Raw genomic sequence first — 12,733 nt, 5'->3', positions numbered from 1 at the left:
ACTCACTAAACAGAGAACATCCCTGGTCATTCCTACTGCCTCTGGTCTGGAGGACTCACTAAACATAAAGGCTTGGTTTGTAAATGATGTCTGAGTATTGGAGTGTGCCGTCTACTTTTACTATAGTATGATGATTAAGTACCTTTTCCACCACTGCAGAAACAGAGATAATGTGACCCTTCTCTACCACACCCACAGAAACACAGGGATAAGGTGATCGCTCTCTACCACACCCACAGAAACACAGGGATAAGGCAATCCTTCTCTACCACACCCACAGAAACACAGGGATAAGGCGACCCTTCTCTACCACACCCAGAGAAAAGCATCCAAGAGAAAGTCACAGCTCAAACAAGACACCCACAGGGAGCGAGGTCCCGGTAAGGGACACCATTGTCCAGCACCCGTGGAGCACTGGGGTTAAGTGCTTGCTCAAAGGCACAGTGACAGATTTGCCATTTTGTCAGCTCCGGGATTGGAACCATCACCCTTTTGGGTTATTGGCCCAACGCTCTAACCTCAAGGCTCTTTGTCTTTCCCAGAGTGTTGTTTTCAATAACAGACAGGCCCAGGTTGGTGCAAGTTTCTCCATACGTCCAGAAGCTCCTGAGGAGTGTCGAGGATGGTCGTGATAACAGCCATGTAGTGACAGCGGTCCTGGGCTCCTGCATACCCCTGAAAAAGGTTTCCACTGGGGGGGTCAGTAGGCCGGATGCCCAGGTGTCTCATACACAGTCCCAGATACACATCCTCTATGTAGACGGCTTTAACATGCCTGGACGCCTCCACCAGCTTCCTGGGGAGGTCTAAGGTGAAGACATAGCCCAGGCCCAGAGCATAAGGTGGATATACCGGTTCAGGAAACACCTCCTTTGGAAGGTACCATTTGGAGTTACGGTCTCTTAGAACAGCGCCCCGTCGGGCCACTAGTCCAGTCTGGTAGTTCTGCGTTGGAGCGTGAAGCAGCATGTTGACCAAGGTGTTCACGTTGAGGAACATGTCTGAGTCGATCTTCATGGCGTAGGAGGCGTTGGGGCAGCGAGAGCTCAGCCACTCCATCATCACCATGGTCTTGATGGTCAGGTTTTTGTAGCTGTCTATGAAGTCGCTCTGCAGCAGATCCTGGTGCTCTTTGCTCTCCTGCAGCACCTTCTCCTGGAGCTGCTCTGTCTCCTCTCCACTGGGCAGTCCCAGCAGGAAGAACAGACGGACCTCTTTGCCCAGTACCTGCCTCTCACTGCCCCAAGTCCTGCGGACGGCCTCACGGGCCTCCCTGTTATAGGGCGCCACTGGCACCATCAGAACCAGGAAGGGGTTCTTCTCAAGGCATTTCTCTGGCTCATCCAGGATGAAGGAGTACTCATGTGGGTATTGTACATGGTACGGTCCTCGGGACACGTACGGGGGAGGGGCAGCCAGAATCGCAACTGACATGTTTGCTGCTGGATTGGTTGTTGAAGGTGAGATCCGTTCTTTGAGGTCAACTTCCAGGATGACCACAGTCATCATCACGACCAGGAACAGAAACAGGCAAAGGCAGCTGTTGCGACACCAGCGTCTCTTTTTGAGCTGTGTCTTGTCTGCCCCCTTCTGGCTATCATCAGTACTGCTGAAACACAAGGTTGAGAAAAATACATCGACTGTCAGTGTCTGACCACTGTTTCTCTATTTGATTCATTACTCCTTACGTTGGTTTAAATTCACAATGGAAGTTAATATATTTTATAGTTAGTAAGATAAACCATCTTATCTTTTTACATATTAACTATGTTCACTTCATCATACTATATACAATCAATCAACATCATGCACTAGATTTTATTTGAATGTTCGATGTTTAGAAGAGAAGTCCCCCCCCCCCCCACCCCTCTCCCTCTGTGGCTCACCATTGTTTAGCGATGAGGGGCTGGGCATCATGGGCGTCAGGTGGGGGGCGCTGGGTCCAGAAGTTGTGGCAGACCCCCATCCTGCATTTGGGTAAGATTGTATCAAAGAGGGTGTATAAAAGTCTGACAGAGATAATTTACTCTAACAACCTGAGGCTCAGAATATCAGCTCTCTGAATGTCAATGACTATGTTTAAAAAAAAAAAGGGCTTTATTACGTTTCAGGTAAATTAAGACGCTGTTTACCGTTGTCCATTTACGTTGGTCACCGTTCCAGGCTCTGCTTAAGGGATAGTTCTCCCATAAACACCAATTGCGATAGTAGCTGGGTCTGTTCTGCTTATTTAGTTGACTTCAAACGAACCAGGAAAAAGAGCCAGTGAGATTTATCACTTTCTCTTCCGTCTCTGATGGTTGATTGGCAGTGGGTGGAGCATCGGTGGGAGGGCTGCTGTCTGACTCTATGGGTCTCAGCATGTCAGTAGCACAGCTGCTTTCTCTGTGGTTTCCTGTGTTGTTGGCATCACTCTCATGGTAACCATTTTCCTTCTGTCAGTGATGTGTCATGAAGTGTTACAAACAGAAAATAAGTCGGACTTTTAAGACCTTGAACCAAATATGAACAATAGTACTTATCACTGTCAATGTCAACATTTACAACCACCTATCACCTGTGTGTGTCTGAGAGAGAGAAAGAGATCACAGAAGGGTTCTGGGATATAATATACTTTGACTTCTGTCATGAAGACGTACATATTATGATTTCGGTAATATTAGCAATCATACTTTTCTGGTATTTTAAGAACAAAATCTGTTAGAAGTCTTCCAATACATTGTACCTGTAGTCCGTTTTAATATGTTTTCCACTAAACCAACGTTGAACCAGTTTGTTTGTCCTGTACGCTGCTCAAATGTACAGTTGACATAAACCTTAACCAAAAACATTTTAAACTCCGTTTTTCACAATTCCTGACATTTATTGCTAGTAAAAATTATATAAACTATATAGGACACTATTTTTGACCATAGACTATATATATATATTTGTATTACTTCTTTTATTTCACCTTTATTTAACCAGGTAGACCATATCACCTTTATTTAACCAGATCACCTTTATTTAACCAGGTAGACCATATCACCTTTATTTAACCAGATCACCTTTATTTAACCAGGTAGGCCATATCACCTTTATTTAACCAGGTAGGCCATATCACCTTTATTTAACCAGGTAGACCATATCACCTTTATTTAACCAGATCACCTTTATTTAACCAGGTAGGGCATATCACCTTTATTTAACCAGGTAGGCCATATCACCTTTATTTAACCAGGTAGACCAGATCACCTTTATTTAACCAGGTAGACCAGATCACCTTTATTTAACCAGGTAGACCAGATCACCTTTATTTAACCAGATCACCTTTATTTAACCAGGTAGACCAGATCACCTTTATTTAACCAGATAGACCAGATCACCTTTATTTAACCAGGTAGGCTAGTTGAGAACAAGTTCTCATTTGCAACTGCGACCTGGTCAAGATAAAGCAAAGCAGTGTGACAGACAGAGTTACACATGGAGTGAACAATAAACAAGCCAATAACACAAACAAGTCAATGACACAGTAGAAAAAAGAAAGTCTATATACAGTGTGTGCAAAAGGCATGAGATAGGAGCGAATAATTACAATTTAGATTAACACTGGAGTGATACATGAGCAGATGATGATGTGCAAGTAGAGATACTGGTGTGCAAAAGAGCAGAAAAGTAAATAAATAAAAACAGTATGGGGATGAGGTAGGTAGATTGGGTGGGCTATTTACTGATGGACCATGTACAGCTGCAGCGATCGGTTAGCTGCTCAGATAGTTGATGTTTAAAGTTGGTGAGGGAAATAAAAGTCTCCAACTTCAGCGATTTTTACAATTCGTTCCAGTCACAGGCAGCAGAGAACTGGAAGGAAAGCTGGCCAAATGAGGTGTTGGCTTTGGGGATGATCAGTGAGATATACCTGCTGGAACGTGTGCTACAGGTGGGTGTTGTTATTGTGACCAGTGAACTGTGTAATCTGAGGGAAATATGGTCATTTTTGACAACTTTTACTTCACTACATTCCTAAAGAAAATAATGTTATTTTTACTCCATACAATTTCCCGACACCCAAAAATAGTCAATACATTTTGAACGCTTAGCAGGACAGGAAAATGGTCCAATTCACACACCTATCAAGAGAGCATCCCTGGTCATTCCTACTGCCTCTGGTCTGGAGGACTCACTAAACAGAGAACATCCCTGGTCATCCCTACTGCCTCTGGTCTGGAGGACTCACTAAACCGAGAACATCCCTGGTCATCCCTACTAGCCTCTGGTCTGGAGGACTCACTAAACAGAGAATATCCCTGGTCATTCCTACTGCCTCTGGTCTGGAGGACTCACTAAACAGAGAACATCCCTGGTCATCCCTATTGCCTCTGGTCTGGAGGACTCACTAAACAGAGAACATCCCTGGTCATCCCTACTAGCCTCTGGTCTGGAGGACTCACTAAACAGAGAATATCCCTGGTCATTCCTACTGCCTCTGGTCTGGAGGACTCACTAAACAGAGAACATCCCTGGTCATCCCTACTGCCTCTGGTCTGGAGGACTCACTAAACAGAGAATATCCCTGGTCATCCCTACTGCCTCTGGTCTGGAGGACTCACTAAACAGAGAACATCCCTGGTCATTCCTATTGCCTCTGGTCTGGAGGACTCACTAAACAGAGAACATCACTGGTCATTCCTATTGCCTCTGGTCTGGAGGACTCACTAAACAGAGAACATCCCTGGTCATTCCTACTGCCTCTGATCTGGTGGACTCACTAAACAGAGAACATCCCTGGTCATCCCTACTGCCTCTGGTCTGGAGGACTCACTAAACAGAGAACATCCCTGGTCATTCCTATTGCCTCTGGTCTGGAGGACTCACTAAACAGAGAACATCCCTGGTCATTCCTATTGCCTCTGGTCTGGAGGACTCACTAAACAGAGAACATCCCTGGTCATTCCTATTGCCTCTGGTCTGGAGGACTCACTGAACAGAGAACATCCCTGGTCATTCCTATTGCCTCTGGTCTGGAGGACTCACTAAACAGAGAACATCCCTGGTCATTCCTATTGCCTCTGGTCTGGAGGACTCACTAAACAGAGAACATCCCTGGTCATTCCTACTGCCTCTGGTCTGGAGGACTCACTAAACAGAGAACATCCCTGGTCATCCCTACTGCCTCTGGTCTGGAGGACTCACTAAACAGAGAACATCCCTGGTTTTTCCTACTGCCTCTGGTCTGGAGGACTCACTAAACAGAGAACATCCCTGGTCATTCCTACTGCCTCTGGTCTGGAGGACTCACTAAACAGAGAACATCCCTGGTCATTCCTACTGCCTCTGGTCTGGAGGACTCACTAAACAGAGAACATCCCTGGTCATTCCTACTGCCTCTGATCTGGAGGACTCACTAAACAGAGAACATCCCTGGTCATTCCTATTGCCTCTGATCTGGAGGACTCACTAAACAGAGAACATCCCTGGTCATCCCTACTAGCCTCTGATCTGGAGGACTCACTAAACAGAGAACATCCCTGGTCATTCCTACTGCCTCTGATCTGGTGGACTCACTAAACAGAGAACATCCCTGGTCATTCCTACTGCCTCTGGTCTGGAGGACTCACTAAACATAAAGGCTTGGTTTGTAAATGATGTCTGAGTATTGGAGTGTGCCGTCTACTTTTACTATAGTATGATGATTAAGTACCTTTTCCACCACTGCAGAAACAGAGATAATGTGACCCTTCTCTACCACACCCACAGAAACACAGGGATAAGGTGATCGCTCTCTACCACACCCACAGAAACACAGGGATAAGGCAATCCTTCTCTACCACACCCACAGAAACACAGGGATAAGGCGACCCTTCTCTACCACACCCAGAGAAAAGCATCCAAGAGAAAGTCACAGCTCAAACAAGACACCCACAGGGAGCGAGGTCCCGGTAAGGGACACCATTGTCCAGCACCCGTGGAGCACTGGGGTTAAGTGCTTGCTCAAAGGCACAGTGACAGATTTGCCATTTTGTCAGCTCCGGGATTGGAACCATCACCCTTTTGGGTTATTGGCCCAACGCTCTAACCTCAAGGCTCTTTGTCTTTCCCAGAGTGTTGTTTTCAATAACAGACAGGCCCAGGTTGGTGCAAGTTTCTCCATACGTCCAGAAGCTCCTGAGGAGTGTCGAGGATGGTCGTGATAACAGCCATGTAGTGACAGCGGTCCTGGGCTCCTGCATACCCCTGAAAAAGGTTTCCACTGGGGGGGTCAGTAGGCCGGATGCCCAGGTGTCTCATACACAGTCCCAGATACACATCCTCTATGTAGACGGCTTTAACATGCCTGGACGCCTCCACCAGCTTCCTGGGGAGGTCTAAGGTGAAGACATAGCCCAGGCCCAGAGCATAAGGTGGATATACCGGTTCAGGAAACACCTCCTTTGGAAGGTACCATTTGGAGTTACGGTCTCTTAGAACAGCGCCCCGTCGGGCCACTAGTCCAGTCTGGTAGTTCTGCGTTGGAGCGTGAAGCAGCATGTTGACCAAGGTGTTCACGTTGAGGAACATGTCTGAGTCGATCTTCATGGCGTAGGAGGCGTTGGGGCAGCGAGAGCTCAGCCACTCCATCATCACCATGGTCTTGATGGTCAGGTTTTTGTAGCTGTCTATGAAGTCGCTCTGCAGCAGATCCTGGTGCTCTTTGCTCTCCTGCAGCACCTTCTCCTGGAGCTGCTCTGTCTCCTCTCCACTGGGCAGTCCCAGCAGGAAGAACAGACGGACCTCTTTGCCCAGTACCTGCCTCTCACTGCCCCAAGTCCTGCGGACGGCCTCACGGGCCTCCCTGTTATAGGGCGCCACTGGCACCATCAGAACCAGGAAGGGGTTCTGCTCCCGACATTTCTCTGTCTCATCCAGGATGAAGGAGTACTCATGTGGGTATTGTACATGGTACGGTCCTCGGGACACGTTTGCTGCTGGATTGGTTGTTGAAGGTGAGATCCGTTCTTTGAGGTCAACTTCCAGGATGACCACAGTCATCATCACGACCAGGAACAGAAACAGGCAAAGGCAGCTGTTGCGACACCAGCGTCTCTTTTTGACCTGTGTCTTGTCTGCCCCCTTCTGGCTATCATCAGTACTGCTGAAACACAAGGTTGAGAAACATACATCGACTGTCAGTGTTTGACCACTGTTTCTCTAATTGATTAATTACTCATTACGTTGGTTTAAATTCACAATGGAAGTTAATATATTTTATAGTTAGTAAGATAAACCATCTTATCTTTTTACATATTAACTATGTTCACTTCAACATACTATATACAATCAATTAACATCATGCACTAGATTTTATTTGAATGTTCGATGTTTAGAAGAGAAGAGAAGAGAAGTCCCCCCCCCACCCCTCTCCCTCTGTGGCTCACCATTGTTTAGCGATGAGGGGCTGGGCATCATGGGCGTCAGGTGGGGGGCGCTGGGTCCAGAAGTTGTGGCAGACCCCCATCATGCATTTGGGTAAGATTCTTTTAATTTAACCAGGTAGGCCAGTTGAGAACAAGTTCTCATTTGCAACTGCGACCTGGCCAAGATAAAGCAAAGCAGTGTGACAGACAACAGAGTTACACATGGAGTAAACAATTAACAAGTCAATGACACAGTAGAAAAAAGAAACTCTATTTACAGTGTGTGCAAAAGGCATGAGATAGGAGCTAATAATTACAATTTAGCAGATTAACACTGGAGTGATACATGAGCAGATGATGATGTGCAAGTAGGGATACTGGTGTGCAAAAGAGCAGAAAAGTAAATCAAATAAAAACAGTATGGGGATGAGGTAGGTAGATTGGGTGGGCTATTTACAGATGGACTATGTACAGCTGCAGCGATCGGTTAGCTGCTCAGATAGTTGATGTTTAAAGTTGGTGAGGGAAATAAGTCTCCAACTTCAGCGATTTTTGCAATTCGTTCCAGTCACTGGCAGCAGAGAACTGGAAGGAAAGCTGGCCAAATGAGGTGTTGGCTTTGGGGATGATCAGTGAGATATACCTGCTGGAACGTGGGCTACAGGTGGGTGTTGTTATCGTGACCAGTGAACTGAGATAAGGCAGAGCTTTACCTAGCATAGACTTATAGATGACCTGGAGCCAGTGGGTCTGGCGACGAATATGTAGCGAGGGCCAGCCGACTACAGCATACAGGTCGCAGTGGTGGGTGGTATAAGGTGATTTGGTGACAAAACGGATGGCACTGTGATAGATTGCATCCAATTTGCTGAGTAGAGTGTTGGAAGCTATTTTGTAGATGACATCGCCGAAGTCGAGGATCGGTAGGATTGTCAGTTTTACTAGGGTAAGTTTGGCGGCGTGAGTGAAGGAGGCTTTGTTGCGGAATAGAAAGCCGACTCTAGATTTGATTTTGGATTGGAGATGTTTAATATGAGTCTGGAAGGAGAGTTTACAGTCTAGCCAGACACCTAGGTATTTATAGATGTCCACGTATTCTAGGTCGGAACCATCCAGGGTGGTGATGCTAGTCGGGCGGGCGGGTGTGGGCAGCGAACGGTTGAAAAGCATGCATTTGGTTTTACTAGCGTTTTAGAGCAGTTGGAGGCCACAGAAGGAGTGTTGTATGGCATTGAAGCTCGTTTGGAGGTTAGTTAGCACAGTGTCCAAGGAAGGGCCAGAAGTATACAGAATGGTGTCGTCTGCGTAGAGGTGAAACAGGGAATCACCCGCAGCAAGAGCGACATCATTGATATATACAGAGAAAAGAGTCGGCCCGAGAATTTAACCCTGTGGTACCCCCATAGAAACTGCCAGAGGTCCGGACAACATGCCCTCCGATTTACCACACAGAACTCTGTCTGCAAAGTAGTTGGTGAACCAGGCGAGGCAGTCATTAGAAAAACCAAGGCTATTGAGTCTGCCGATAAGAATACGGTGATTGACGGAGTCGAATACGGTGATTGACAGAGTCGAAAGCCAGGTCGATGAAGATGGCTGCACAGTACTGTCTTTTCTCGATGGCGTTTATGATATCGTTTAGTACCTTCAGCGTGGCTGAGGTGCACACGTAACCGTCTCGGAAGCCAGATTGCACAGCGGAGAAGGTACGGTGGGATTCGAAATGGTCAGTGATCTGTTTATTAACTTGGCTTTCGAAGACTTTAGATAGGCAGGGCAGGATGGATATAGGTATGTAGCAGTTTGGGTCTAGGGTGTCACCTCCTTTGAAGAGGGGGATGACCGGGGCAGCTTTCCAATCTTTAGGGATCTCGGACAATACGAAAGAGAGGTTGAACAGGCTGGTAATAGGGGTTGCAACAATGGCGGTGGATAGTTTTAGAAAGAGAGGGTCCAGATTGTCTAGCCCAGCTGATTTGTACAGGTCCAGGTTTTGCAGCTCTTTCAGAACATCTGCTGTCTGGATATGGGTGAAGGAGAAGCTGGGGAGGCTGGGCGAGTAGCTGCAGGGGGGCGGAGCTGTTGGCCGGGGTTGGAGTAGCCAGGATGAAGGCATGGCCAGCTGTTGAGAAATGCTTGTTGAAGTTTTCGATAATCATGGATTTATTGGTGGTGACCGTGTTACCTAGCCTCAGTGCAGTGGGCAGCTGGGAGGAGGTGCTCTTGTTCTCCATGGACTTTACAGTGTCCCAAAACCTTTTGGAGTTAGAGCTACAGGATGCAAATTTCTGCTTGAAAAAGCTGGCCTTTGCTTTCCTGACTGACTGTGTGTATTGGTTCCTGACTTCCCTGAACAGTTGCATATCGTGGGGACTATTCGATGCTATGGCAGTCCGGCATAGGACTGGACAGGATGTTTTTGTGCCGGTCAAGGGCAGTCAGGTCTGGAGTCAACCAAGGGCTATCTCGGTTCTTAGTTCTGCATTTTTTGAACAGGGCATGCTTATCTAAGATGGTGAGGAAATTACTTTTAAAGAATGACCAGGCATCCTCGACTGACTGGATGAGGTCAATATCCTTCCAGGATATCCGGGCCAGGTCGATTAGAAAGGCCTGCTCGCAGAAGTGTTTTAGGGAGCGTTTGACAGTGATGAGGGGTGGTCGTTTGACCGCGGACCCATAGGGGATACAGGCAATGAGGCAGGGATCGCTGAGATCCTGATTGAAAACAGCGGAGGAGTATTTGGAGGGCAAGTTGGTCAGGATATTGTCTATGAGGGAGCCCATGTTTATGGATTTAGGGTTGTACCTGGTGGGTTCCTTGATGATTTGTGTGAGATTGGAGGGCATCTAGCTTAGATTGGAGGACTGCCGGGGTGTTAAGCATATCCCAGTTTAGGTCACCTAACAGAACGAACTCTGAAGCTAGATGGGGCGCGATCAATTCACAAATGGTGTCCAGGGCACACCTGGGAGCGGAGGGGGGTCGATAGCAGGCGGCAACAGTGAGAGACTTATTTCTGGAGAGGTTAATTTTATAAAATTAGAAGTTCAAACTGTTTGGGTATAGACCTGGAAAGTATGAGAACTTTGCAGACTCTCTCTGCAGTAGATTGAAACTCCTCCCCCTTTGGCAGTTCTATCTTGACGGAAAATGTTGTAGCTGGGTATGGAAATCTCTGAATTGTTGGTGGCCTTATCCCTTTGTTTCTTTAGGTGTGGTAGAGAAGGATCACCTTATCCCTGTGTTTCTGCAGTGGTGGTACCACACCACATAATACCACACCACATAGTGGGGTGGCAGCTAGCCTAGTGGTTAGAGCATTGGACTAGTAACCGAAAGTTTGCAAGATTGAATCCCTGAGCTGACAAGGTAAATAAATCTGCCGTTCTGCTCCTGAACAAGGCAGTTAACCAAAGGTTTTTTTTAGGCCGTCATTGAAAATAAGAATTTGTTCTTCAACTAACTTGCCTAGTTTAAATAAAGGTAAAATAAATAAAAAGGTAGTACCACACCCCAATTCTACACATTTTAACATGTCTAAAATCAATGGTGGCCCCCTGGGCTTCGAGGCCCCTGTGGTCGTAATCTGGACACTTTGATAACTACTTTGACAACTACTTTGACCTGTAGTTGATCAACGTGAAATTTGACAGGTTATAAATACCTCTCTAATGTCTATCGGTGGCATAACAAGAGGACACCTACTTGGTGGCATAACAACTACTTGTGCAATTCTACACTGTGTCACTGGACCTTGTGCATTGTGTTGCTATAGCTCTCTACAGCAGAAAGTTGAAAGCTCAACTAACTTCGTTAAAAAATAATAATAATTATAACAATCATTAAAATAATTACAGTGGGGACCGTATTGACCCCGTTCTGGGTCCGTTCCGCGATACCCCTATTGAGTGCGGCTGCTGTAGCGGTCTACCTGTATCAGGCTCAATTCACTTCCTGTTACTACATTAACAATGACACATGGATCCATGTGTGAATGTATCTCACCTCTACCCTCCCCTTCTTGCCCAGACAAGTCTGTTTTACATATCATTCTGTAAACAAACAAAGAAGAGCGCAGACTAGGAGCTCAGATGCAAAAAAATGTAACGTCCATCGTTTCGATCAGGGTATAATGACAAACACTGCGGGGTGACTCGTTTATAAAGTGTTAAAAAACACACTCAGGTGTCTGTAATAATGTCCGGGTGTGGCCTGATATCATTGGTTAATATTCAGATATAAATATAACGTGTAAAATTGGCAAATTAGACTAAAATATACAGCACTACATAATCCGGTGGGTGATAACCTTCAATCGGGATAATAACACAAAACACATTTTAAGACTAGAGACATTTATCGACAAATATTACGAAAACAAGCAACACCCAAACAAGACGAAGAGTGAGACAGGGGAACCGATTTCAATACGGAAACGTGACTTCTACAGACACAGACGATTTAATATTTTCACCACCGGGAATGGTAAAGGTCAAAATCGACCTGTTAAAATCAATAAATGACAACCTGGGTATACTTGAATTAGTTAGTAAGGATATAAAAGAGTTGAAGGCAAGCCTCGAGATGAGTGATGAAAAAGCTGTGATATTGGAGAAGGAAACACACACGCTAAAAGGGACAGTCAATAAGATTGAAACCGAAATGAATGAAATTAAAAAGGAGAACACCGTTCTGAGGGAAGCCTTACTGGACATACAAACTAGATCAATGAGAGAGATTCGGGTACTTACAGGTATCCAGGAGAAAGAAGGGGAAGTTCCAGAATCTGTAGTTAGAGAGTTCCTCCTTTACAGCGCTTCAGATCCCACGCGAAGCTATCGACTAAATCCAACTTGAACGTGTACACCGCTTCCGACAGAGAGGCCAAAGGTATGACCGCCCAATCGTTGCCAAATTTGCTTAATTTAAAGATAAAACAATGGTTAAAAGACTTGCTGGGACCAAAATTGACATGAATGATCAGTTTCCGAAGGAAATTGCAGAACGGCGCAAAGTTCTGTATCCAATTTTCAAAGAAAATCGATTAAAAGCGAAACGAGTAGCCCTCGTCGTTGATAAACTATATATTGATAACCAGTTGTTCAGAGACACAAAGACCACACCATGGTTATTTAAAAAATGACAAAGTTCTCATAGATGAGGAAAATAAACACAATTCTAGCCCAGTTATGGATTGTAACAATACAATAAAAAATATAGCTTTTCTATATATCTTCACATATAACTAATTGAACACACAAGCACTAATTCAACATAGTGAAGATAAAAACGAAGTAAACAGAAGGCACAGTATGTGTGGTATGTGTTTATTTTGATTTGGTATGTTTGTAAATTG

The 12,733-nt window shown here is 45.6% G+C and overlaps 2 protein-coding genes across 7 annotated transcripts; both read right to left on the bottom strand.

The window, feature by feature from the left end:
• Positions 1-2,900, bottom strand: LOC109877154 (beta-1,3-galactosyltransferase 1-like). 5 transcript variants are annotated; one of them, XM_031812879.1, is made up of 4 exons: positions 2,105-2,900; positions 1,887-1,967; positions 1,435-1,609; positions 1-1,398 (listed from the first exon to the last, which is right to left on the bottom strand). In XM_031812879.1, the coding sequence occupies exons 1-4, from the start codon at positions 2,140-2,142 to the stop codon at positions 553-555; spliced, it is 1,140 nt and encodes a 379-aa protein (XP_031668739.1). In that variant the 5' UTR covers positions 2,143-2,900; the 3' UTR covers positions 1-552. The 5 variants fall into 5 exon arrangements, with proteins under 5 accessions (XP_031668739.1, XP_031668738.1, XP_031668737.1 ...); XM_031812878.1 differs by having other exon boundaries at positions 1-1,606; positions 2,105-2,899; XM_031812877.1 differs by having other exon boundaries at positions 1-1,609; positions 2,105-2,898.
• Positions 2,901-5,544: 2,644 nt separating this feature from the next.
• Positions 5,545-12,482, bottom strand: LOC116359662 (beta-1,3-galactosyltransferase 1-like). Of its 2 annotated transcripts, none has more exons than XM_031812883.1 (3): positions 12,129-12,482; positions 7,395-7,549; positions 5,545-7,108 (listed from the first exon to the last, which is right to left on the bottom strand). In XM_031812883.1, the coding sequence occupies exons 2-3, from the start codon at positions 7,475-7,477 to the stop codon at positions 6,091-6,093; spliced, it is 1,101 nt and encodes a 366-aa protein (XP_031668743.1). In that variant the 5' UTR covers positions 7,478-7,549; positions 12,129-12,482; the 3' UTR covers positions 5,545-6,090. The 2 variants fall into 2 exon arrangements, with proteins under 2 accessions (XP_031668743.1, XP_031668742.1); XM_031812882.1 differs by having other exon boundaries at positions 5,545-7,111; positions 12,129-12,480.
• Between the last annotated feature and the right edge of the window lie 251 nt (positions 12,483-12,733).

This window comes from Oncorhynchus kisutch, unplaced genomic scaffold (genome assembly GCF_002021735.2).
Source record: "Oncorhynchus kisutch isolate 150728-3 unplaced genomic scaffold, Okis_V2 Okis03b-Okis08b_hom, whole genome shotgun sequence".
NCBI lineage: Eukaryota > Metazoa > Chordata > Actinopteri > Salmoniformes > Salmonidae > Oncorhynchus > Oncorhynchus kisutch.
The sequence above is the reverse complement of the archived record's forward strand: the minus strand, read 5'-3'. Positions and strand labels throughout refer to the sequence as shown.